Consider the following 27,657-nt stretch of genomic DNA (forward strand, 5'->3'; position numbering starts at 1 on the left):
GACTCAGGATGCTTGGGCATGGCTCAATGGCCACAGAGGCCCAGGAAGCGCAGCCAGGACTGCCCAGAGTGTTTCTGCCTCCGGGGATAGGGAGCTGCGGCCACAAGTGTCTATGAAATGGGCTCTGGGCAGATGGTACCTGGTACCATTTTCCCCAGATAAGTTGAGCCCAAGTTTAGCTGCAACTCAAGATGAAAGAAAAGAAGGGTGCCCCACTGTCATCTCAGGAGCTTGGCATGGAACGTTCTCTCCAGAAGAGAGGAGCTGTGAGCCTGAGCGTCTGCAACAGCAGAGGAGACTGGGAAAATAACAGAGAAGCCCACCCTAAATCACAGCGCCACTGCCCTGTGTGGCTGGCATTGCAAGAACAGATTCAAAGGAACCATGTGTTAGGCCCCACCACAGCACCCATGCTGTCCTCGTGGATGGGACATGAGAGGATTAAGGGGAGAGATGGTCAGTAAGCATGGTTTGCTGGAGAAACCATCCAATTCTCTCCCCTTCCTACTGGAGCCCAACACCACGCCAGGCAGATAGGATGCTGAAGGGAGTAAGTCACGTGCCTGACCTTAGGTGGTTCACTGTTGCTTCAAGGAATATCTCTTGAGTGCCTTCTACATGCAGAGAAGGCACTGCATGTCTTAAGCCTTTCGGAGACCTCAGTAGCACTGAGCATAGTATTAGGAACAGAATTTAGGGAGGGAGGTACTCTCTTCACATTCTGGAGGGAAGCGTGGGGCATCAGAGGTATAACTGTGCAGCTATTCTTAACCATAAATGTCCCACTAGAAAAATGTCAACCTGGAGTTGCCCTTGGAGCATCTGCTAACTTAGTTAAGGTCTACTTATGGAGAGGACGGTCACTCCCATGTCTGAGGAGCCTGTGCCCTTCTAGTGATTCCACCTAAGAGTTTCAGCCTATCGGGTGTCTTGTCTCATAAACAGATGAATCCCAATCATGATCTTTTAAGTACCACAACTGAGGTGAACCAAATGCTCTGGGTCCACAGAGTAGTGGTAAAGGGGTTTAAATGAACAAGTGAGACACTTCTTATGTGTCCTGAATAGGCAATTTCCATACATTAACTCATTTTATCCTGATAATAGGCCTATGAGTATCATCTGAGCCTTTTGTTTTTTTGTGTGTGTGTGTGTTTTTTTTTTTTGCGGTATGCGGGCCTCTCACTGTTGTGGCCTCTCCCATTGCGGAGCACAGGCTCCGGACGCGCAGGCTCAGCGGCCATAGCTCACGGGCCCAGCCGCTCCGCGGCATGTGGGATCCTCCCAGACTGTGGCATGAACCCATGTCCCCTGCATCAGCAGGCGGACTCTCAACCACTGTGCCACCAGGGAAGCCCCTCATCTCAACCTTTTACAGATGAGACCACTTAGGCTCAGTCTCACCCCCCTGCTGCTCCCAGTTCCGGGATGACTTACCCCCACTTCCTTTGTCTAGCAAGTTCTGATTCATCTTTCAAGGTCTAACTCAAGTATCACCTCCTCCAGGAAGTCTTCCCTGATATTCCTACTCTGGTTTAATGCCCTTTTCTGTTTTGTAAGTAACAGCTTGTGTATTTCCTTGTATTTTCCACTAAATTGAGAGGGGAAAAAAGTGTCTGTTTATGTATCCTCACCACTAGCGCTGTACCGGCATTAGCCGGGAAATAAGCGGCAGAGCCTGGATTCAAACTGTCAGTCTGAAGCCCGTGCTCTCTCCTGTGTGCTCTGTCAAGGATAGCAGAGATGATTCAGAGAGCCATCATATCACAAAGTACAAGGTAACTCAATTATGAAATGATCTCATGCTGAAAGTTCATCTGAAGAAGAGAGAAGGGGGCACCTTCCAAGAACTCAAGACAGAAAAAACAAAAATCTTCCCAGACGGTCACTGATTAGAAAGAACAATTTTAGACTCTTCTGAGGCGCTGGAAGTCTGTGACATTTAAAGAGGCCAATGTACACCTTGAGCCTGTTACTAAGATAACATGTGACAGGTGAGTTAGGAGCCAGCCCGACTTGATGGGCAAGGAGCCGTGAACTCGGCAGGGATGACAGCTGTCCTTCCCCACAGCCAAGCCATCTGAGGGAAACCGACTTTCCCTTCCAGCGTCGGCTTTCCAAAAATGGACCAAAGGGCCCTGCATATTCTGTTTTAATTGGATCTCAGAAACTATGCCTTTCATTTCTATATCCCCAAGGTAAAGCCCAGTACCTTACACCAGGCTCAGAGCTATGGGACAGACGGGAACAAGATTTTCCTTCACACATTCATCAACCTGAGAGTTCCCAAGGTGTGGAAACTGCAACACCAGTGGTAAGGGACATTTTAGGTCGTGTTTTAAGCGGTATGTAGGCAAACCTTTTGAAAATATTAATAGTTTTATATTCATTTTCACTGTCTCCTATTTACAGCAAGTGACTCTGCTTCCGTTTTTTATATAAAATGATGTTCCTCAAAATTGCTATTTAAGTTTTCAAAAGAAAAGTAAATTGACCTCAGAACACTTCTAAGTACAAGAACACATGTTCGATATCATGAAAATAGTATGCAAAGGTATGATGTTTAAGAAACATGAACTGTGCAAAATATAAAAATATGGACTTGGGGAAATTCACAAATTGCTTCCAGAATAAAATGGTACGTGAGAGAGATTTAAAAGTACATTGTTTTTATTATATTTAATAATAATATAAATTAAGACAATCAGAATATGGCTTGACTACTCAGTGATGACAATGGTATATTGCTGAGATAGAATTAAACACAGTTAAAGTTTGATTTACAATGGCCTTTAAAATGTGGTTTGTTTCTGTTGAGTCAAAGACCCAGAAGAGATGGGCTACTTTATAACCGTATTTTTTAAAGTAAAATTCCAAAAGACAAATACATCTTACACAAATGCATTTTGGTTCTTTGCCTCTCACAACGACCCAGCGTTTCTTAGAAATAACAGCCTTGCTTCTAGAAAAGGTGGAAAACAATGCCTATAATGACAAAAGTGTTTCTCAATGGAAAATTAATCCATTCTCCCAAATAGACTCTAAAGCATACCTGTCCATGACATTTTTATCAGTCTCTTTCACTCTCACTCCTTTTTTTTCATAGCCATGTGGGAATTACAGCTAGCACAAGTTTTGCAGAAACCTGGGTTCTAGTCCAAATCCGAAGTCAAGTTTTTCTCTAATGTTTCTCCCTGGCTCCTCTGCAGAGGCTGGGAGCCCAGTTCTCCAGCCTCTGCAGCCCATCAGCCTTGCTCGCTCCCTGACCACACACCCTCCTGATCCCTGTCAGCCTCTCACACCATGCCCACTGTCAGATGCCCAGGAAATACACAAAATCCGTACTCTGCAGAGTTCACTCTCTTAGCATAGCCATGATTTTTATAGAAATTAACTTATCTGATGGGAGAGGACTTTCTCAGGGGCTTCTCTTCTCTCCTGGTGACTGAAGAAGCGCCTTTCGTATTCCCGGGCCTTATTCTCCCCGGTAAGGAGTCAGCACACAATGGCTTCTAAGATCCCTTCCAATGCTGCTCCATGCACATTGAGGTAGGTAGCACATGGCTTACTGGCATCTAAAAGAAGTGCAGGTGGTGGTCTGCAATGGTCTGAGTCTGGACCACTTGCTAAGGGGCCCCTGTCATCATCAGCTGGACCATGTTAGCCCTTCAGGCTGTTTGGGATTCCAGACTGCACTTTGAGATGCTGCTGGTGTCACCAGGAAGCAAAGCTCTTTGGAAATCTGCAGGGTGCATACACTCTATTGATTTCCGAAGCCTGTGTGTGCATTGTATGGGCATTAGGGGTGCAATCTATGTGGATTACAAGCCTCTGAAGCCCAAAAGTCCTAGGTTGGATTGAGGTTGTACCACTTTCCAGTCACATAAAGTTGAGCCAGGAACTGGACCTCTCTCATCCACAGTTTCCTCAGCCATAAATGGAGACATGCATACCTATCTCAGGGCTGCTAAGAGCATCTGAGACGACTGGCCCAGTGGCAGCAGCTGCAATTACTTACCATACTGTAAAAGTGGTGAGGGAGACCTGAGTCTGGCTTGAATACCATTGTAGAAGATTATGTAAGTAAAGGGTTTAACCCAAGCCATGTCAATAGTAAGTGCTGTGTTAAGGATTGTCTCTACCATACACTAGTACGTACATACCAGTTGTTTATAGTATTAGTCACTCCTCTGAGCACAGAGTGCCCCTCCATTATCCCAGCCACCCCAACCCTTCCCCTAGGACCCTCGAGATCTCCCCAGAATCCATCCCAGCACAAAGATATCCTCCATGCTAACTTCCATTCTGAGTACCTGGTGACCTACTGCCTGTCACATATTTTAAATTTCACCACGATTATCATTGTGGTATCTAGCACCGTGCCTGGAACATGCTAGATGCTCAAAAAATATTTGTTGCCTAATCAATGAATGGAATAGATTTTTTGGTTAATTAGTGTATACAACTATATATAGAGTTCATCAATAGAAATTATTTGCATAAGAAATCTATGTCCCTGATGGTTTACCAAATCCAAAATCCCTGCAATCTCTAGACAACAAATTGCATGTGTGTGTTGAGGGGGTACTTATTGAGAAAGAGAAGCCCGGGTACTTAGAACTACAGAATTCTTACCAAGGCAAGGAAGTTGCTTGGCAACCTTATCCTCAGCCAATAAACGTAAAATGTTAAGCATGAGTCTTTCTAATTGGCTAGACAAGAGAACAAATGGCTTGGTGCTCCACCCCTTTCCTGCTGTACCTGGGTAGAGAATTCACTGTCCCAGCTTCAGGATGGAATGGAAACTTATGATGAATCATTGATAATGGTTAATACCCATCCACAGGGAAGGGGACAGAGGCAAAAACTTGCTATTTCTAAGAGTCAGAACTCTCCATTTGAAGTCCAGGGAACATCACAGGGCCCTACCCCACTCTACTCTCTGTCACGGTGGGCACAATCTCACACCCGATCTGCCTCCTTTTCTCCAATGGAGGAATGTAGTACATAAGCCTAAGAATCATAGAATATTCAGAAACCTGGCCTGTTCTTCCTAGTTGAAGGGAAACTTGCTCACACAGCCTTTCCCAGCTTGGCTTGTAATACACAGACAGGCTGCAAGAGAGGTAGGCCAGGGTCTGCCGTATGAAGACACTTAACTGATACTTAAATTTTATCTCCTCTACTAAGTAACAACAACAGATAATATTTATTAAGCAATTGCCATGAGCCAGATATGGTTCTAAACACTTTACAGATATTGACTCATCTCATCCCTACAAATTCCTTTGAGGTTACCAACTCTCACCCCAATTGTACAAATGCAAAAACTGGGGGACAGAGAAATTAAATAACTTGCCCAAGAGAACATGGCTAGTAAATTATACAAGTGGCATTCGATTCTAGGGGAAAAGCAGCAGACCTGGATTTTAATCCCAGCCCCACCATATACTATACTAGCTGTGCAGCTACTTATAGCAGTTACTCAGGACCACTCTTCCATCAAGCCTCCCTGGACCCAATTTCTGTCCCCAACTCTGCCCTTCCTAACCCGACTCATGGCCTCTCTCAGGACTTTGACCTGGTACTTTCTTTTTTTTTTTTTTTTTTAATTTTTATTGGAGTATAGTTGACTTACAATGTTGTGTTAGTTTCAGGTGTATAGCAAAGTGAATCCGTTGTACATATACATATATCCCCTCTTTTTTCGATCCTTTTCCCATACAGGTCATTACAGAGTATTGAGTAGAGTTCCCTGCGCTATACAGCAGGTCCTTATTAGTGATCTATTTTATACATAGTGGTCTGTAGATGACCTGGCACTTTCTGACTAGAACACTTCCCATCTGCCTCCAGCCTCTCACATCAAACACAAGCTCTGGTTTCCTTCATCAGGGGTCCCAGCTCAGCCTAACCTTTTCCTCCCTCTTTCTTCCACAGAAGGGATACTCAGATGCCAGAGGCTGTCTAATATGCGTTTCTTATATTTAAACTGCTGTGGCATTTTCAAAGCCCTTTCACACACACATCAGAGCCTCACGGCCACCCTGAGACCGGATGGGAAGGTATTTTACAGGCACTGAGCTCCACATTTTAACAGATGTGGACACCAAGATATTAGTTCTCAGGGAGTGAGAAGAAGTAGAGGCTGCATCTCTTAACAGGAAGCTTTCTCTGCTACCAATGTCCTTTCTGGCTTTCTTGATGGGGAAAATGAAGAAACGTGATGGAAGTGGCTAGCGAGCTGTGGGAGAAGAGGCACTCCTTCTGCCCCCGAGGCTCAGCCCCGTTGGCCTCTCAGCAGGAATAAGAGAACACAGCAGCTGATAGGCTGACACGGCTGTGTGCAGCCCTGGCCAATTGGCCAGCCTTTCTGGGCTCACACAGGGTAGCTCTGCCTGATTCCTGCAGTCCCCAAAGGAGAGCTGGCTGGCTGTTCAGGGGAGGGGCTGGAGGTTCCTTCTTCTAGTGCCTGGAGAAGGGGGAGGGGGAGATTGGCATCCTCCACTCCCCCCTCCATCCCTCCCTTCTCCCTCCACCCCACCCCCTCCCCTAAAACCTGTAATGATGGAGGTAGTGAAAAGCAGGCAAAGATTGATAATCAGCCTCATTATTACCAGCATTATATATAATTATAGCAAAACCTCACTCATTTGGATCAATTGAGAGAAAAATCAGTCTAAATTCATGACAAGTTGGCAGATTACTTTTAAATTACGATTTTAATACTTCTAAGTAACACACGTGAAGAGTTTGTTCTTCAAGTACCACAAGCTAATGGTTATTAAGTGGGGATTTTATAAAATCTGCTTTAAAAGACTCTTTTGTAATTAACACTCCGTTAATATGCTAATGGAGTTCCTACTATGCTTGCTTTTTAAATTGCTCGAAAAACGATGTAACGTAAAGAGGCTCAACACTTCTACAATCTTAGTTGCTTAACAAACCTTTTTTGTTATTTTTTCATGAATGAGCAAATACAAACTAGCTCCTGCCATGATCAGTTTAATCACCATTCCAAATTAATTCTGTCATAAATTAATAAGGCCATATTGTTTTGGGGTAGAAACCAGACTTTCAGGACTTGAAGACCCCCCTTATTTTATAGAAGAGAAACGAATCCCAGAGAAGTTGCATGACTAGGTCGAGGCCACACAGGACAAAAACACTGGGTCTTCTGCTCCCAGGTCCAAGCTTATTCCATCCACTACATACCGCCTTACATTCATAAAACTCTTTATAATTATCTGCTGTGTATTTCCATATCAATTATTGGTTCCGTCAGTCAAAAAATATTTGTTGAGCGCCTACTGTGTGCCAGGCTCTGTGCTAGGCACTACGGATATAGCAGTCCCTTGGAGGCCACTGTCTGTTCCATTCAAGCTTCAAACTGACTCAGAAGAGTTGGAAGGGCAGAAATTATCCCCATTAGGCAGATTAGAAAACTGAGGTTCAGAATGATAAAGTGACATTTTCAAGTGCTTATTGTGAATTACTAGAGACCTAGAATCTGAGTCTAGCATTATTTCTGTCAACCTTCCTACACGTAATTAATGGCATTTGGCCTGCAAACCAGCCTTCCCACCCAGGACCAAATTTGACCTTCTCTGGTACAGATGGATATGGTGCCATCCCTAACACATTCGAGGCACCAGGGGGTACTGGAGCAGGGTCTCCACCAACCAGGACAGGCTGTCTGACCCTTTAAACAAGTTCCATGCACTGATACACCATGTACCAGCCCATCCACCAAGACAAATGCCAGGAAGTGCTCCGGGCATTTGCTGAGGGTGCCTCCCTCTCATCCCTTGTTCCTGAAGTCCTTGAACACCAGTTCTGCCCACACCCAGCTCTTGAATCCATGACCTCAATCCCTTTCTCTGTCTCTATAGGCTTCTTGTACATATATGCTCTCCCTAGCCTCTCAATATGGACTATCTTCTAAAGACAGCAGTTGTCTTAAAATACAGCAAACCATATCCCTAGTGCAATGTTACCATTGGGTAATGGACATGGTATTATTTGTTCTCAGGTTCCAGGTACCTAAATTCCTTGAATCTATTCACTTATTCAGCCCCAAGAAACGTTTCCAGGAATAATTTATCTCTAACTGTTCTGCAGACTTCAGAGCTTGTAACTGGTTTATACACTCCTTCAGGGCAGAGGATGGGTCTTAGTTCTCGGTGTCCCACACAATTCTTGCACAAGCCAGATGCTGAGACAAGGTGTGCTAAATGAATGATTGACAGGCATTCCTGGAGCAGTCTGGATATACTTTCCCTCCTGAAGATCTCTAACCTTTGCTCTGCTCACCATGTCACTGGGGCTGAGAAAACATAGGTACCGTGAGCCCCAAGCCTTCCAAGGGACTGCTTCCTCATGACACTAGTGACCAGCCGAAGGAGGGACAAAAGAGATACGGAGTCACAGAAATGAAACCCAGGCAACCAGCCTAGAAGAAACAGCCCAACATATTTATTAAACACTTTCTTTGCCGCTCCTCTTTTCGTAAATGCTTTTTTAACCAAAGATCACAAGCTTTTCCATTTTTTAAGTTCAGATGTTGAATTCTGAAATCCCATCAGGAATTTGAGTTTGGTCTTCAACCTAGAAACGCTTGCTCTCTCCCTCACCCCTTTCTCAGTTACAGTATCTGATAAAGGGAGCCAAGGGCCCCAGGGTATGCAAACTGAAATTGGGGAAACTCAGGGGGACATGACTCGTTAAGGACACTGGCCTGGCGCGAAGGTATCCTGAAGATTAGAGGGATGGGAGGTCCCAGGTCACTGCTCTGTTTCTGCCGGATCTCATGAGTGTCTGCCCTGGAATAACTCGTTAAAATACAATTTTCCGTAACTGGCACAGAATCGATGTCTTCTTTACTTCATTTTGTCAGCCTTTCCTACTGCACAGTCTGACACTTTAAGAACAGGCATACCTCCTCTAAGAAAAACCTACATACAAAATTTCAGCTGAACTTACTACCAAAGTCTCCAACTTTTCTGAAGTAGGAAAGAGAAATGAACTTTTACTGTGTGTTTACAATTATCCAGGCTTTATTTTATTGAACCCCTATACTGTGGAAAGTTAATCCTGACCCTGTGTAGTTGGTAGTACTGTTATTTTACCAAAGTGTTGGAGGAGGGCTCTCTGTGGCTTAGCCACCCTCTACTCTTCTTTCTGCCACCCCAGGTGGCTCCCGAGGGGGCTCAGGGGAACCCAGTTTGAAGACTGTAAACAGCCACAGGTCCTGGGCAAGCCCCACCTGCTTTCCCAAGTGTCCTCATCTGTAACTGAGGGGTCAGAACGGATGAGCAGCAAGTCCTTTTTCTAGCTTTAAAGATTGACCCAGCAATCCCACTACTGGGCATATACCCTGAGAAAACCATAATTCAAAAAGAGTCATGTACCAAAATGTTCATTGCAGCTCTATTTACAATAGCCCGGAGATGGAAGCAACCTAAGTGCCCATCATCGGATGAATGGATAAAGAAGATGTGGCACATATATACAATGGAATATTACTCAGCCATAAAAAGAAACGAAATTGAGCTATTTGTAATGAGGTGGATAGACCTAGAGTCTGTCATACAGAGTGAAGTAAGTCAGAAAGAGAAAGACAAATACCGTATGCTAACACATATATATGGAATTTAAGAAAAAACAATGTTGAAGAGCCTAGGGGCAGGACAGGAATAAAGACGCAGACCCAGAGAATGGACTTGAGGATATGGGGAGGGGGAAGGGTGAGCTGTGACAAAGTGAGAGAGTGACATGGACATATATACACTACCAAACGTAAAATAGATAGCTAGTGGGAAGCAGCCGCATAGCACAGGGACATCAGCTCCGTGCTTTGTGACCGCCTGGAGGGGTGGGATAGGGAGGGTGGGAGGGAGGCAGATGCAAGAGGGAAGAGATATGGGAACATATGTATATGTATAACTGATTCACTTTGTTATACAGCAGAAACTAACACACCATTGTAAAGCAATTATACCCCAATAAAGATGTTAAAAAAAAAAAAATATTCAGCTCTTGCAGGGAAGGGAAGGGGTGCAGGGAAGTTATTTAGAGGTAGTGCTGTTAATCACGCTAACTGGGGGACAATCAGAAACAGTAATGAAACTTCTCTGGAATGATCCCCTAGGGGTTGGCAAACATACTCAACAGGGCACATCCCTGTGCATTAGCTTATGCGTTTGACCACAGCTGCTTCCCCATCACAACAGAAGATCTGAGCAGTTGTGGAAGACACTATAGCCAGCCAAGACTAAAATGTTTACTATCTGGCCCTGTAGAGGAGAAGTTTGCCAACCTCCGCCCTAAAATACAAAATCAAGTTCCATGTATTAAAATCAAGTGAGGTTCACCTGGAAATTGCACAGGCTCCGGACGCGCAGGCCCAGCGGCCATGGCTCACGGGCCAGCCGCTCCGTGTCCCCTGCATCGGCAGGCAGACTCTCAACCACTGCGCCACCAGGGAAGCCCTGGAAATTGTTTTGACCTTTGTCTTATTAGCACCTTTGAGGGCTCAGTCCCCTGCCCCCACCCCTGTCATTTTATTCATTTGCTGCGAGTATGCATATTCAAGAAAAAGCATTATGATCCCTAAATAAGTTGTGAAGAGCACAGAGTAAGAACTGAATATGTTAATTGTTGTTCTTATACATAATTCACCCATTTGGGGTGGATCTGGGACTCCACACACCCGCCCCCCTCCACCTCCTCTCCACCCTTCCCACCCCCTCTGCCTTCCCCAGCAAGCAGCCAGCGATATGCACAGTGTAGGGTTAAGCGCAACACTCCTGACATCTGCCCGGATCTGGGTCCTGGGTCCACTCCTTACCAGCTGGGTGATCTTGGGCAGGTTACCCAACTTCCTTGTGGCTCGACGTTTCTGTCAGTAAAAATGGGGACAGGGATAACAATGGTACCTTACCTCCTAGGGTCCTTGAGAATATTAAATGAGACGGTGCATGTAATGCCCTTGGAAGAGGGCTTGGCACATGGAAGGTGTCTGATAAACGTCAGCTATTATTTTCACTCTTTTGAGAAAATCACTGAACCAAGACCTGGGTCAATCTCATGAAAGCCACCCAAACCCAGGCATTCTAGAACATTCACTTCTTAGATTCCCTGGGCTTCTGTGTTTTCTACTTTCAAATAAGAGGAGAAAATAGCAGCTTCCTCTGGGAGCCCTGGCATCCCAGCCACCCAACTCTGGTGGCTAAATTCTCTGCAGATACAGAAGCTACATAATGAAGGGAAGGAAGAGGTGGAGAAGTTTGATTACCCTTTGCATAATTTCTTCCCCCAGTTGCTATTCAGCTCTCTATCTCTTGGTAAGATTGTAAATGTTTCAGAAGATAGTTTATACTGAATATGTTCCTTCCTAAATCTCGTAAACAGTTATTCCTTCCTACATAAACCCTAACCACTTACATCCATGGTAGGTCCCTATTAGCCACCCACACATTTGTTGGAGGGGAAAAATATGTTCTGGCGTGCGCACACACATACACACCCTCCTCCCACATCCTCATATTGCCCTCCACACACACACACACACACACACACACACTCACCTCCAACTCAACCCCTCCTCTATGGCTATTCTTAGGTGAGAAGGAGAGTATTCTACACAGATGGTCAGAGTCTGTAGGGCAGGACTCTTGCAAATCAGTAGGGCCCCAGAGGAAGCCAGCAGTTAATTGTCCAGAGGCCACCATTGCTCTTGAGTGACTGCTAACCTATCCTGCGCTTTATTCCTCAAGGCCAGGCTACTGTGTCTGCAACCATTGGGCAGTACCGTGGCTGGCTTAGGGCTCTTCACCCCCTCAAGGCGGGCACTGCGGCCTTAGCTTCCTGCAGCAAGTCTGTGGCCCACAGAAGCCGTGAGAGGCAACTCAGCACGTCCTGGACTCTGGAGCCAGACTCCCTGCATTCAAAGCCTTGGCTGTGCCATTTTCCAGCTATGGGACCTTAAAAGAAGTTACTGCACCTTGAAATGCCTCAGTTTCCTCGCTGATAAAAGGAATGTGATACTATTAGTAATAGTACCTACTCACTGTGTTGTCATGAGGATTAAATAAGATAATACTAGTGAAGTGTTTACAATGGTAGCTGTAAGCGCTACCGCATGCTTGTTAAGTGAAGCAAGAGAAGTCCCCTCTCCCCTGATCTCCTTCTCACCCTGAGGATTACCGCACAATCGGACGGGGGGGGGGGGGATTACAGGCTTTGTTTTGCCATCTTCTTAGAGGCAGCAACTGTCTCATCCAGGCAAACAAATCTCTTACTGGGCAGCTGGCAAAGCCAGGACTTGGCAGAAAAGGAGAAGAAAAGGGCTCTCACCTCATCACGTGGCAGGGCCCAGAGTTGGGAGAGTGGGCACGCTGGTGGGGCTGCTGCAACCCAGCTAGTCCCCACTCTGTGGCCACTTTGACCAGTGTCTTGTTCACGGATGGGGGGAAGGCCTGATATCTGGTAAGCACAGCCCAGATGCAAACCTCAGGTGTTGTTTCCCAAGGGTGACATTGCTTCCCTAGAGCTCCTCACAAATCCCAGGAGCCCTCTGTGGTTCCATTTGCTAATATGTAAAAGGGCAGGGGTCATACACTAGATCACTTCATATGTGTGGCACAACTCGCTGCGTTTGGGCAAAGGTGGTGAGAGGCTGCAGGTAATTTCTGCTCTCATCCTCAGGTTTCCCCAGTGCCTATGGGTGGGTCCTCCTCCTTCCTTCCCTCCCTCCCTCACCACTGCAAGTTCTCATGAAGACCTCCATTTTCAAGGGGTCCCTGTCCTTTGCTCAGTGTTTCTGCCTCTTAGCTGGCAAAAGCAAACAAAATGGAAAACCTCAGCAGAACTATACAAAATAATTGTTCTCCTCCCTCAGGAATGGGGAGGAAAAGAAGCATCAGGGGGAGATGTTTCAACAGCCTAGATTATCCTTTCTCCTCCCACCCCTCATGTTATATCAGCCTACTTCTTCCATGGTCCAGCCAATTGTGTTTCCTTTTATCTGAAACCTAATTACACTAAATACCAGAGCTCTCACAATTATGAAAATTTAAACCAGCAACGTATGTGGGTCTTCATGGATTCAATTTTATTTCCCCAGATTCCTAATTCATTATTCTACAGTAATGTTTGATTTTTAGATTAATTTGCATTTTAGTACTTGAACAAAATGGAGGGGATGAAAATATTAACTTTTACTAAATACCACATATACAGACAACACTCTATAGCTGCTTTTTCAAGCATTTGCATGTTTAATGCTCACATCCATGATCTGAGGATGGGATGTTAAACTTCGTTTTAGAGACGAGGCTTAGAGAGGTTCAATAACTTGCCTAAGTTCTGTCTCTCTCTCTCTCTCTCTCTCTCTCTCTCTCTCTTTCTGTGTGTGTGTGTGTGAGGGGCTTTTCCGGAAGGGCTCTCCCCCTCAACTCCACATAACCTTAAACTATTCCTGCCTTTATTGAGGCCTCAGTTTACACATCCATAATATAAGAGGGCTAAGATGCTCTTTGAGGTCCCTTAGGAGGTTACCGTCCCAAGATTCCAGCCAGCAGCCCCCAGCGAATTCTGGACTAGATCTTCTTTCTCCAGACTTTCTCTCCCTACATTTGTCCACCTTCAATCCTTTTATTCACCCCAACTGTCGCAGAGGGTCTCCTTGGCAGTCATGAAGCCATAACCTCACAGACCTCAGGGGTCCCAAGAATTTCATGGATAAGCACGTTCTTCAGACAACTGAACTCAGAGGGAAAAGGAAAAAGTACTTCTCGGTTGTGAATGGGACCAAGATGGGAGCTGAAAAGGCTTTTCACACCCAGGACCCAACTGTAAACTGGAGATCAGATGTCCAGGTCACAGCCTTGGCCACCACTCTCAACGGGTCATGTCACAAGACTGGCCCCAAGAGCTTCAGCATTACCACCTCCAGGATGTGTGTCCATGGCCCCCCACCCGCTGCGTCCAAGTGGCAACCTCCTCCTGCAACAGATAGGGCACATGCCATGCAGTATTACAATCTGTCTGGGTAATAACAAGCTTGCCCGGTCCAAATAGTAGAGACTACATCTCACGCACATCTGTATTACCAGCGCCTAACTCCATGCTTGGCCCACAAAACCACCCAATGTACCCCAAATGAATCAGCAAACCCCCTGGCTTAATGACTCCAGGACAGGGACCCCATCCACTGGCCATGTCCCACCACACCTTATAGAGCGGACTGCCCAGAGGGGTAGGCGAGCTTTGCCCCCAAGCCTTCAGATGAATGGCCTATGACCCACAGGAGGTGGGGAGAGCAGGGACTTTTCAGTTCTCAAGACCTGACAAGAGTTTCTGCTTTGTCTTGCCTGCCAGCATCCGCGGGACAAAAGCTCTCCCCTTTGGCTCCCAAGAACCCGACCTATACGCCACCAGCTGCCAAGTGAGAGGCCAGTTGGTCAGCTGTTGGTTCCACGTATCCAAAGCTGTGCGACTGTGCTGCTTCTGTCGCCGAATGGAAGGAGCCTTGGGACCAAAGTGCCTGGGTGTGAAGGCAGCCCCTGGGACGTGCCGCCCAGCTGCGCTGCCTGGCTTGGCAACTTGGAGCTCCAGCTCGCCTGTTTTCTGCTATGAGGACCTGGACCACCCAGCCCCTCCACCCACTCCCAGATTCCGACTGATGGCAGCGACCCTGGAAATGGAATTGGGGGCAGCGGCAGGGGAGGGGTCAAGAGGCTATTAGCAAATCAAAAGGGGAGAAAACAGAGGAAGGAGAACGGGGTGGCAAATTAAAGTGCTATGTTTTCTTTTTTTAAAAATGCAATTCTAAGGAAATCTGCTTTTAAATAAAACAATCAGTCCCTTGTTATGAAGTATCCCAGGGACCCTTAATATAGGCAAAACCTTTTTAGTCACATTTTTTTTTTTCCGCATGGCAAGTTGGATAATAGGTACCTCCTAGTAATTTCCCCTACCTTTTCCACTCTTCACACCCACGCAAACACACCGGGTTATAACAATGCACTTAGTCTACCTTTGTCTCAGACATATTCCCAAGCATGTGGGTTGAGGCTCTCCTTAGAATATCCCCATATCCTCCCATCCGTTCACTCATTCTGATGTACAAACAGATCCTCACCTACGGACCATTCTCTCCCCCTCTCTCGCTCCCTCCCTCTCCCGGCCCCTGTCCCTCTCTCATGCACACACACACACTCACACACTCACACGGAAACACACTATATATGCCTATAAACATATATGCTCTCCTACTTCAACCCTAATCCAGTTATCCGGATCTCCCCATCTCCGCTCCGTCTCTCCAGACGGTCCCCATGGTGAAGCCATGTGAAATACCCACCTCCGAAGCCTGTGGGAAACTTCATGAAGTGAGAATAATTTCCGTACATGTTGACTCTTCAGTTCATAATCCTCCCGGGCGCGTCTGCTCAATCGCTCGGCCTCTCCCGGCTCCCGAGCGCAGCCGGGCTCCCTTCAACTTGGGCTAGCAAGAGTGGTCATCGCTTCCTACCAGCCCGGGCAGCTCGGGCTGGGCCAGCCCTCTGGGATTAGTCAGGAATCTGCCTCTCGATCTGAGAGTCCACATCGTGCGTTGAGCCGGCGGTGGCGGCAGCAGCTGGTGCCTGTCAGTAATCACGCATAATGCCGCCGCCGCTGCCGCCACTGCCACACTGCCACCGCCGCGCTGCCGCTGGAGATCCTGTTGCTAGTTTGATTAAGTCGGGGCTGGGCTGCTGCGTGCGACTCTTCCACCTTCCGGCTGGTCCCCAGAGGTCCCCACCGGTGGTGGCACAATCTATTATCTGGGAAGCCAATCGATGTGTGACCGCCCCAGAGTAGGTCAGGACAGAGGAGGGGGAAGTGGCCGGGCGGGGGAGTGTGGGGGGGTGGGACTCTTTAGGTGCCTTTTCTTTACTTGCAGCCCCCAAAATCAATGGGGTTTTATTAAAATGCATTTTCTCACTGCAGCTTCTATCTATCCAATGCACTTGGTATTTGATCTGGGAAAGGCGGTGGGGATAGGGGCCAAGAGAGAACAGAGCCCTTTCATAAACACAAGATTGGCCAAGTGTGAGAGGCCATCCTCAGCTTTGGAAAACTAAACGAGAGTGGCCCTTAGATCTGGGGTGGGCCCCTCCTGTTCTGGTGGCCGGAAGCATTTGTCTGTGCTCTAAAGGTAGAAGCTTGACAAAGGCAGTTAGAAGCCAGAGCTCGCTGACACAGAAAATATACAGGTAGGAAAGACAAATGGGGTGGTCCTTCTCTGATATTTCACTGGACAGATGCATTTACCTTACATACCACTGTCATCAGGCCACCTATTCAAAAAGCACCATTGAGTCCTCAGTGGCACAGAGACTCTTGGGTGCAACCAACCCACAGATGAAAAAGCCTAAGCATCCCTTTGATGTTTGGATCTACTATACAGCTTTCCTGACAAGCCACTGCTCCACCTATACTTGAATACCTCCAATAATGGGGAGCTCACTACCATTTCATTCTATTCCATTTCTGGACAGCTCTTACCATGAGAAAGTTTTTTTATTAAGCTGAAATCTGTCTCCTCCCCGCCACTTCTGCCCACAGGTTCTAGGCTACTCCCTGGAGCCACACAGAGAAACCAGTGCAGTCTTTCACAGTAGGATCTTCTGCAAAGTCAGAGATAACTCTCCCAAGCCCATAGTCTACCTTCTCCGGGCATTCTGGCCTCTTTTATTCATTCCACATATCACCAACTGTTCAAGACTATTCACAGCCTATCCTTTTTCTATGAATATACTTCAATTTACAGAGATTCCCTTATGGTAGGGAAGGGGGTAGGCCAGACTTGGATACAGTACTCCAGATATGGTCCAAATCTTCTTGTGCTGTATGTACTGGCAGGGCAATGGGAGTGCTATCAGCACGCCCTCCAGGGGTCAGAGTCATGGACTAAGCTCTGAGAGGCTGAAACAAAGATGAGAGGTTTTCTCCTGATGCAGCATGGCTGATAGTCAGAGAGGCAGTCAAATCAGGTCCCCATGGGGAAAAATACCCCAAGATTCACATGCTAGGAGAACCCAGAACAAAAACTGAGAATAAAGGGCAAGAGGCAGGAACAAAGTCAGGATGACAATGGGGGAAGAGGCCAAGATGGACGCCAGAGCAAAAGCAGGTCAGGAAGGAGGAAGAAAGATCAGGCCGTCACTGTGAAAAGTCTCGGTGACTGGAGCTCGCCTGGCTAGTCACTGGTCTCATAGCATCAGCTGAGAACCAGCATGGACGTGACCAGTGCAGAATACACACAGAATGTCATTTGCTTCCTTGCATTAGCTTCTGGTCAGCCCCCCATGCTTATTCATGTTGGAATTGATAAATCCCACACCCCAAGTTGTATTCTCTTTTATGCATATTCTCCAACCCATTCTTGGGCAATTGGTTTGGGAGTCAACACGCAATATCTTCCTATATTCCTCTGAAATGAAAACATTTAGATTCATTCATCAGCCCGTATTTTTTGAGATCCTGCTTCTTTTGTCCAGTGTATTTTTTATTCCTCTCCCCATATCACGACTTCTGAAGATCTGATGAACTGCTTTCCATATTTTATCCAACTTGTGGGTAAAAATGTTGAAAACGACATAGCAAGGACGTCTTATAGCATACCACCAGAAAGTCCATTCATTAGTACCAGTGACACTTTGTTCTCCCACTTTCTAGTTTTATGTCCTGGAGAGGGTGTACCTAAAGAGAAAGCCCCAACTCAGAAGCCAGCCTTGCTGGCAAATCCCAGGTCCATTGCTTATAACCTCATGATATTGGCAAGTTACTGAATCTCCCTGAGCCTCTGTTACCACATAGGTTTGTTGTGAGGATTAAAGAAGCCAATACATATTAATCACTTAGAATGTGCCAGATACATAGTAAGTGTTCAGTATGTGTAAGCTTTTGATGATGATATAACTTAAAGTAAGTCGATTTACCCCGTGTTTCCTTTTTCTCATTTTTAAAAGGATGGAGTAGTTTAGATGAGTTCTAAAATCCCCTTCACCTTTAAAATTCACTGCAAATTACAACATATACACACTACTATACATAAAATAGATAACCAAAAAGGACCTACTGTATAGCACATGGAACTATACTCAATATCTTATAATAACCTATAATAGAAAAGAATCTAAAAAAGAATAAATGTATATATGTATATTTATATGTATACATATATACACATATATATATAACTGACTTACTTTACTGTACACTTGAACCTAACACAAAATTGTAGATCAACTATACTTCAATAAAAGAATAATAAATCAAAAAAATTAAAAGAAATAAAGTGGAAAAAAATTCAATGCCAATTAATCCACCACCCATCCTGTAATTGCCCATTTTCTCCAGAGTGGCATCTGAAACAAGTGTCTTATTGAAGTACAAACTAAATTTTCTATGGTACTCCTGTCAGAAGAGAAAATGAGATGCTCAAACATAATTGGCTTTCCGGTGAACCAGTGCTGGCAAGGGTTCTTCCAAGCACTCAAAAACCATCCTTTAGAAAGCTCTCTATAGAGCCTTGTCCAAGGTCCATGTCAAGATGACCTGTTGGTGGTTTGTGGTGAACTCTGCTTTCTTCTCCTTGTGCTAAATTAGGTGTACTGTCTACTTATTTTCCTCACAGAATAAAGACTAAATTCCTTAGCCTGGCGTGGAAAGGCTTCACCATCGCATCTCATCCTATCTTTTGAGCCCTCCAGAGGAAAGTGCTCTGGGAGAATAATGTGAGGCGTCCCCCCTGCTGTTCAGCTGTGTGCCCTTGGGCAAGCTCATTTACTCTCTGGGGCAAACACCCATACCCCCGACCTCACTGAGGTTTCTGCATTTGGTTTTTGTTTGGTGGATCAAATGTGATGAGAATTGTGCATACATTTTGGGTTGGTTTGGGGTTAGGTCTGTTTGTTTGTTTCATATTATAAAGTTCTATACAAGCAAGGAAGTAATATTTTCTTGCTTTTCTTTCTTCCCTTTCTCCAATGGTCCCTTCTGCTCTTGCTAATTTGCTCATTCACTGTGGGAGCACAATATGTTCATTCCAACTTCTGGTTCGTTGTTCATGCCCGTTTACCTTCTCCCAACTGTTTCCCCACATAAAATTTTCTCACATAAACGTTAGAACACACAATAGATGCTCAATAAATAGTTTTGCATTAAAAAATGCTTGATATGATTAGACCCAAAATATCCCAGCCTGTTGTCCTTGTGGGATACCTTCCATATGGTTTAACATTCCATAACAAGCCGTAAAATACTAAGCCTAAAGTACAAAAAATACGAATGTGGCTTTTCTTTCTAATCCACATTTTTTGCTTGGCACCACTGTGCCTTGTTTAAGACCATTGTTGATATAACAACTTTATCCTAACTTAAGCCCTTCCCAGACAACCCTGTGTCTCCGTCCCTCCAGTGTCTCCAGCTGGTCCTCAATTTTCATTAGGATGTAAAATTAAAAACCAAATACTCAATATCCATAGTGGGAATTGGCTAATTCATTCATGAGAATCCTGAGCTTACTTCTTGTCAAGGTAATTATTTATTCCCCTTAAATGATACATTCTGCTTTTATGAAAGCCATTAGTGCCTTTGAGTAAATGTAAAGGGCATGTGTTTTCACTAGTATGTTCAACACAGACTCAACATAATATCTCATAGTCACTCTGGTAATGAAAGGATACAGCTTTACCACTGGTCTTAACTTTTTCTTTATTTTTTTACTTTTGACCAATGGTGATAGAAAATAATTTTTGCAGCAAACATGAATGAAAAACTGAAGTCACTTATTTGCGAATTGCCAATAGACATTAGATATACAATTTAGACGCAAATATCTCCACACTGATGCTGTGGATTAATATTTTTATATTTGTGTAGTACTTTACCTATATGACAGTATATTAAGTTCAAGTGCTTTTTCCAATATTGAAGATAAATAGGGCAGGCTGTATTATCACAATTTTATAAATGAGGAATTTGAGACCAAGGCTGTGACCACAGAGAAGGAAAAATAGCTACTCTAACAAATTGCATGTTGGATGTGGTCTCACAGTTAGGTAGTGGCAGAAATGAGTATAAAAACCAGGCCCCCAACTCTGAGTCCTAGCCAATGTATCTTGCACCAGACCATGATCCTTCTCTTATTAATGACATGTTTTTGTTTTGTGTGTGTGTGTATGTAAGGGGGGTTTCTATTTATATTGTTTTCTCTCTTTGCTGTCACTCATTCATTCACTTATCATTTAGCCAACACTTCTCGAGACCTTTTTGCCTGTCAGTTACTGGGGATACTCTAAGGGACAAGATAGATAAAGTCCCTGACCTCATGGAGCTTATGCAGTCGGATGGAAGAGATGGATATCAAACAAATGGTCACAGACATAAATATATCATTATAACCCAAGTTAAGTACAAGGAAGGAAAATAATTAGATGAGATGAGAGACTATAGCAGGGGAATCTGATTTCAATTGAAAGGCCAGGGCAGACTTCTCTGAGAAAATGACAGTTATACTCAGATCTGAAGGATGAGTAGGATTCAGCCGAGGGGAGAAAAGAGAAGTTGGGGGGAAGGTGTACCAGACAGAGGGAACAGAGGCTCTAAGAACCCTGAGGAGGAAGTGAGCTTAGTGCATTCAAGAAGTTGAGGAATAAAAATGTTCAGGTCTCCCCTTTAGAAGAGTTCCATCGTTCCACTGTCTCACCCACAATTCAATGTCAACTGTGTACTGCTGACAACCTTCCTGGCTTTGTCTCTCCTTCACATGCTGGTCAAATTCAGATGACTTGCCATTTTCGCATGGTGCCACCCCAGCAATCCATCTTCGCTCTGCTCCTCTGCTCAGAATAGCCTTCCCCTCTTTCTGCTCTCTGTCCAAATAACACCCATTCCCCAAGGCCATTCTCATGAGGCCTTTTATGTGGCTCTCTGTCTGAACCACTCTCTCTCTCCTAGACTCCCGTGGTCTATGGTTGGGACCACTCTTGTGTCACTCGACATTATTATTAACTCCTTGTGTTATTATAATCATGAGTGCAACTGAAAACCTGTCTTACTAGACAGCAGAGCTTAAATAACTGTCAACTTGGTCTGAGTCATTTTTGTAGCCCCAGCTGTCTTTACAACAGAGTCTAACACATAATAGAAATCTGGTAAATGCATGATTAGCAAATGACTAAGTTCATTGACTAGGCTGAGATCTCCTGATGTCAACTCCAGGGCACTGGACGAGAGGAGATGAGTGTTCCTAAGTCCCAACAGTCTTTACAGCCCAAATGTCATTTTAATGAGCTCTTTTTTTCTGGAATCACAGACTCACATGTGGACAGGCTCCATACTGGCATTAGAACAGTACATCAGTCTTGGTGACTGAGATCCTCTGAAGACAGAAATGAAGTACCTAATTCAGAAAGAGAGCCGATTAGCTTTAAATTAGAACTGTCTCAGTTATCATAAAAAATTGGGACATTTCCATGATGTGTCCAAAAGCATGCGCTATATCTACAAGGTGTCATTGTGGCTTTGCAACCAGTCACATTTGTATTGTAGCTAACTGCTCCAGTCACTGGCAAAACCAGCTGAGTTAAGTGTGCCTTAAGGAAGGGATTTCCAAACTTGTCTGTGCATTAGAATCAGCCAGGAAGCTTAAAAAATTACAGATACTTTTGTCTACCTCCAGGATTATTCACTTGGTCTGGGGCTGTGGTCTGTGTTTTGGAACCTTTCAAAGAATCCCAGGAGATTCTAACACGCAGATGAGTTTGGGAACTATTGACTTAAGGAAAGAGAAGCTTTCTACAACAAGAGGCTAAGAAGGACCCATCAGCAGAAAATGAGAAAGCACTTCCCAAGATAGTTCCAAGGAACCAATAAGATCCACTTTGCCCATCTGCTAGTATATCCAACTGGGGCTTATGAACCCAAGAAGCTCTTGCTTAGCAGGAGATGTGGTGGCTGAGGCCATCTGCTGCATAGACTTGCATATACTGACTTGAGGTTTGCTGGCACTGTGTTCTCAGCATGACATGCTCACACCCCACCCCGTCTGCTGTCAAAATCTTACTCGTTAAAGACACTATCTAAAGGCCGGTTCCTCTGTCAATCTTCCTTTACAAATAGTACTTCCATTGCTTTCCCAAAAAAACTTGCTTAAATATTTATTACTGCACTAGTTGAATTTCCCTTTGTCATAACTAGTTGTTAAACTGGAATCTTCTTCCTCAGTATAGGGAGACCCTCTTATTCATCTTTATATTATCAAAGAATCTAGCATTTTGCTTTGTACACATTAAGGGCTCAATAAATGCTTATTGAATGGATGCTGAGATTGCAACTATGAACAGAACAGGCTTTGTCTCTGCTCTCATGGAGCTATGAGCCGAGAGTTTAAGGGTAACTTATAACGACCCTTAACTCCAAACTAAATAACATTGTCATAAAAATTTCAAGGTAGAAGGAACATTTATAGAGATGCCTCCATCTCTTGGTTCCCAGTCAAATGACGATCATAAAACCCTCCCTGTCATAAACAACTCAACCACAGCTGCAAAGCACATGGGAGCTCTCAGGATACAGAACAACTGTGATCATGCTGAGAGAAGAATAGGGCTGAGACCAGAGGGAAACATCTGGTCCCTTCCAGAGAGAGGCCGGCCATGCGAATATGGGACACTCTAATCCAGACTGGGTCCAGATCCAAGGAGTCCCAGCCAAAGAGGTGGATGTCAGTCCTAGACCTCAGAAAGGCCTGTTCAAGTCCCTGCGAGGGAGGAAAAGCACTGAGGCAGAGCCCAGCCCCCGAGACCAGGTCACTGTCGCTTGAATTCTATTGAACCCATGTGTGTGGACCTGGCTACGGCCTACATGTATTCAGGTGTAGAGCTGGAGGCTGCAACCCAATCGCACACAGGCCAAGCAGTCTATTTTCAGATCCCACTTACTCTTGGGGAAGAGGCTCTAAATATACCATCCAGTGACTGCTTGAGGCAGACGCTCATTGCTGGCAGCTGAGCAGGGCGGGGCAGACAGGGATGTTAGGAAGCTCACCATCAACCTCAGCGCAGCTCAAAGGCCCCACCACTTGTAGAGCTATATTTACAGAAGGGCAAGTGTCTGTTATATTTGACTGGGTTTTCAGTTAGGAGTGCTTGGGCATATGCTTTATATGGCAGTAAAAACCACTATTTTGCCCTCTCCAGAGATCCACTGAGCAAAGCATGTAGACGCAGCAAAGGAGGATTTAGGCGAAACTGACCTTGTTCTGATCTCAGGCATTTGTATCATAGCAAGATCTTGCAATTATATAAGCAATAGTACTGAAATTTCCCATGTGTATAACACCTGAGAGTCTACAACATGCTTTTATAGCTTATTTACAAACAGGCACGAAATACTGTTAAAAGCAAAACCCAAGGGGGTTGCAGCCAGAAAGAATGTTGGATATTAAGACATGAGAATGTATCTTGCCGTAATGATTTTCTCCATAATGGGGAAGGCCTTTTGACTTTGTGTCCAGCAAAGACATAGGCCTCTAACTGCCAAAAGCCAAACACTGTATAACCACCTCCATTTCCAGGCAGCTGTTCCCAAAAATCCAAAAGGAATTTAGTTTCAGAAGGAATTGTGTGAGAGCTGCCTTAACCACCAGCATTCAGGTAACTCTGTCCAGTAGCAAAAGCGAATAGAAATAGCTGAAGACAGAGAGATAGTTGATTGGGGGTGGGAGGCAGGGGGGATACTGGGGTGTGGCACAGGGAAGGTCTTGAAAGTCAGAACGTTTAGCAATATCAGACAGAGTTTGAGTAATTGGTGTATTCAGTGTATCATATTAGCCTTAGAGGAGATAGTAGTGCCAGGTTTTGCTAGTATAAACCGTGGGACACCCATGAAGCTGGGGTCTGAGACGTTCCGCCTGCAGCAGCGTTGTTCAGAGAGTCCAGGCACATCTGCATCAGACTCATGTGCGGCGCCTTTTAAACACTGAGGCTTCTGGGTCCTGCCTGGATCCTCTGAATCAGAATCTCTGTGGCCTGGACCTGCGTCTCTTTAACAAGATCCACAGGTGAGTCGTATGAGCAGTGAAATTGGAGAATCACAGCCTTACAGAGTGGTGTCTAGAGAAGGCCAAATCTTAACTGGGTGTGTATGCCACTTTTCAGTATTTGAGATTATTCACTGGCCCCTCCTGGTTACTCTGCAGGCCAGCATGGAGGCCTTGTCGCGACCTAACTGATTGCCTAAAGGCGCAGTTATTAAGTAGTGGAATCAAGCTCGGAAACCAATTCTTCTGACTCTAAGTTTTGTGCTTTTTCCACTACGTTTCACTTCACCTTGGAGATGCAATCCTTGAACTGTCCAAACTTGTATCCCTGGCAAACAGCAAGCCCAGCGTCTGGTCAGGTGAAGGTTCTGAAAAATGGGTGGAGTATGGCGGTCAGGTGGGAATGAGATGGTGCTGGCCTGCAGCCACAGGTTTTGAAAAGACTTAGTTGGGAGAAATGAGCCCGAGAGACAAGAAATAGTTCGAAGTGTTTAGTATACCGAGGGCCGAGTAAAGAGGTACTGCCTGGCAAGGACAATCCCAGAAGATCTCCAGCTAGACAGACTGACCTAGAGGAACTGAAGGTTGGCAGGGATTGGGGGCAGATCTAGAAGCAGTTTGCCGATGCAGTGGCATGCCGAGAGGAAGGCTTTGCTGGCCCCCTATGACTTCACCCATGAGCAGCTGTTAAGGGTGCAACGCTATTTCTGAAATCGCCCAAACATCAGTGACTCTCAAGGTGGAATTTCAGACACATCAGCAGACTGGGGCACAGATATTTAGGGACTGGAGCCTTTCTGACGCCGAGTCAAGAACTATGTGTGAGCTGCTATCACCCCCTACCCCCTTGGCCTGTGGTGATGCACTGGGCCTAGCCCTTCGCCGGCCTCAGCCAGCCAAGATTGGGAAGATTGTGAAATCAGAGATGGAGAAGGCAGCGGCGGCAGAGAGGACTTCCCCTTAACATCCTGGCAGGTAAAAATATCTCCCGAGGACTTCAGGCCATCACAAGTGAAATCAAAAAGGGAGGAAATTCAATAAATCCAACAAGTAGTTCTTGAACATCCATTATTTCCCCAGCTGTTTGAGGGGCAGGGATATACCCTTTCAATGCTTCAGGGAGCGATCCATCATGACTGGTAATTAAGAAAAGCAATCATGATGAGTGCTAAAAATGAATCACCCTTTTTCCATTGGAGGGCTGGCAGAGGACTGGTTTAAAACTTCCATTTATTGATCAGTTTGCCAGTGGTAGACCAGGAAGACGCCGTGAGTGAGGTGGAGGGGCAGCTGCCACCTTCCTCCCTCCCTGTCCATCCATCCTGTGCGCTCCTGGCAGATTAATCCTCCTAATGTGCAATGCTGATGTGACTCCTCAAACCAAACACTCTTTTTTTTTTTTTTAAACCAAACACTCTTAATGGCTCCCCTTTGCCCACAGAGGTATCTGCACTGGGTCCCCTCCCGCTTCCCCAAGCCCTCAGATTCCCCTTGACTGAGCACATTCCAGACTCTGGAAAAGTGCACAGCTTACTCTTTCCCCAAACACGCCTTGCCCGTTCCTTTGTTCCCCCTTCTGCTCTGGCTGCTTCGCCCTCTGCAACGCCATCGTCCCTACTGATTATCCCCTTTATCTGAATCCTACTTTATCCTAAATGCCACCTCTTTCTGATCCTCCCCAGCTCGTAGTCTCCCCCTCTCTTCTCTCTGTGTGTCTCTCTGCATCTCTTTCTCTCTCTCCCTGCCCTTGAAACTCCCACCCTTACCTCCCATCACTGAGAACCTCCCGGTTCTGATCCACAACCAGCTCGGTCCCTTTGGATTTTCTCAATGTGAAGCATTCCCACCGACTGATACCACTGAATGTGCTGCTACTGAAAACCCATCGCTCATGCCCTTTATTTCCACCTTTTTAATCCACACTGTCTCCTCGGCCTCCACCACAGACTTGGCCTAGCTGTGATGAGGCCAGGACCTCAGTTTCCTTCTGGGGCGGAGCGGGGCCAGGGGGCAAGGCATGTCACCCCACCTCTTTGGATCAAATTCTTTTCTTTAGGAAGCTTTCTGTGTTTCAGCCCCCAATCCTTCCACCCAGCCAAGGTCAGAGCCTCGTTTCTCTGCTCTTGTTGTGCACCCATTCTTCCTCCCCAGCACATATCACAGTTATTATTAAATAATTGTGTACTGGGGGCTTCCCTGGTGGCGCAGTGGTTGAGAGTCCGCCTGCCGATGCAGGGGACACGGATTTGTGCCCCGGTCCGGGAAGATCCCACATGCCGCGGAGCGGCTGGGCCCGTGAGCCATGGCTGCTGAGCCTGCGCGTCTGGAGCCTGTGCTCTGCAACGGGAGAGGCCACAACAGTGAGAGGCCCGCGTACCGCAAAAAAAAATAAATAAATAAAAATTGTGTACTGTTTGTTTAACACCTGCCTCCCTCCATGGACAGAAGCTCCATGAGGGCAAGGCCCACGTCTCTTTTATTCATCAGTGAATCCTGGCCATAGGTGGTAGGCAATAAATAGATGAACGGCGATTATAACACGCCACGCTGGATGACAGCTTGTGTGTATAACACGTCTCAACCCCCCTTCACTGGCTAAGAATACAGTCGATGAAGGAGGCTCTTTGTCCTCCACCAACACTTTCAACCGTGTCTTTTTCATAGTATGTGCCAGGAAAGAAAGAGGGAAAGAAAGAGGAAGGAAAGGGGATAAAGAAGGGAAGGGAAAGGAAGGGAAGGAAGGGAAACGAAAGGAAGCAAGTGATGGTGGGTCAGTAACATCACATTTGATTCAAAAGCAGACACAGTAGTCCAAAAAATCAACAAATAATTATTGAGCATCCCTTCTGCAGAGGCATAGAATTATTTGCCTGTTTATCTGTGTATCTGTCTGTTTATCCACTGTAAGTGAAACAGTTGTAGGGACAGCAGAGGGTCAGGTTTTGAGTTCTTGCTTTGCCCCTGAGTGTCTGTACGACCTTGAACAGTCAGACCACTCTGAATGTCAGTTTCCAGTACCCTCAGCCTTTAAAAATGAACACAGAATTCTTAGTTCACAGGGATATTGTGAGGATTGAAAGAAGGGATGTGTCTGAAAGCCTTTTGTAAAATGTGACATGTGATAACATGTATAATTATTATGAGTGCATGATGAAAAGGAAAAGGCAACAAAATGAGACATGGCTGGGAGCGTCTCTAGGCAGCGAGGTACAACCCAGGAGTGGGGTGTGAGGTCCGAGCTCTCTGGGCCTCTCTGTCCTGCCCCCTGACAAATCCCTAAGCCTCCCAAGACACAGGTTCATCATCTTGTCAAATGGGCTCCGAGGCGCCTGGCTTCCTGGGAGGAGCGGGCTTTCTAATAAAGAGATCGTTTTAATAATGTGAAGTACTGGGTGCTATGGTAACGGGCATTACATGATCTGGAGAAGAAGAGCACCTTTTGGTAAGAATAGGGAGCCTGCAGTTGCAAAAGGGGGGTGGGGATGCACACAGGATGGGGGTGGAGGAAAATGCAAACATGGATAGACACAGGGTAGGCACCAAAGGGAACGAACAAACAG

At 45.7% G+C, this 27,657-nt stretch overlaps 1 protein-coding gene across 1 annotated transcript in view; it reads right to left on the reverse strand.

The window, feature by feature from the left end:
- The window catches only part of RXRG (retinoid X receptor gamma), a 44,417-nt gene extending 28,548 nt beyond the window's left edge, over positions 1–15,869 (reverse strand). Inside the window, exon 1 of the mRNA XM_027096854.1 lies at positions 15,368–15,869. Within this exon, the coding sequence (XP_026952655.1) occupies positions 15,368–15,416 (49 nt within the window). The 5' untranslated portion in view covers positions 15,417–15,869. The remainder of the gene's footprint in view (positions 1–15,367) is intronic.
- Between the last annotated feature and the right edge of the window lie 11,788 nt (positions 15,870–27,657).

Source organism: Aethalodelphis obliquidens, unplaced genomic scaffold, assembly GCF_003676395.1.
Source record: "Aethalodelphis obliquidens isolate GAN/ISIS:26980383/991018 unplaced genomic scaffold, ASM367639v1 scaffold109, whole genome shotgun sequence".
Taxonomy (NCBI): domain Eukaryota; kingdom Metazoa; phylum Chordata; class Mammalia; order Artiodactyla; family Delphinidae; genus Aethalodelphis; species Aethalodelphis obliquidens.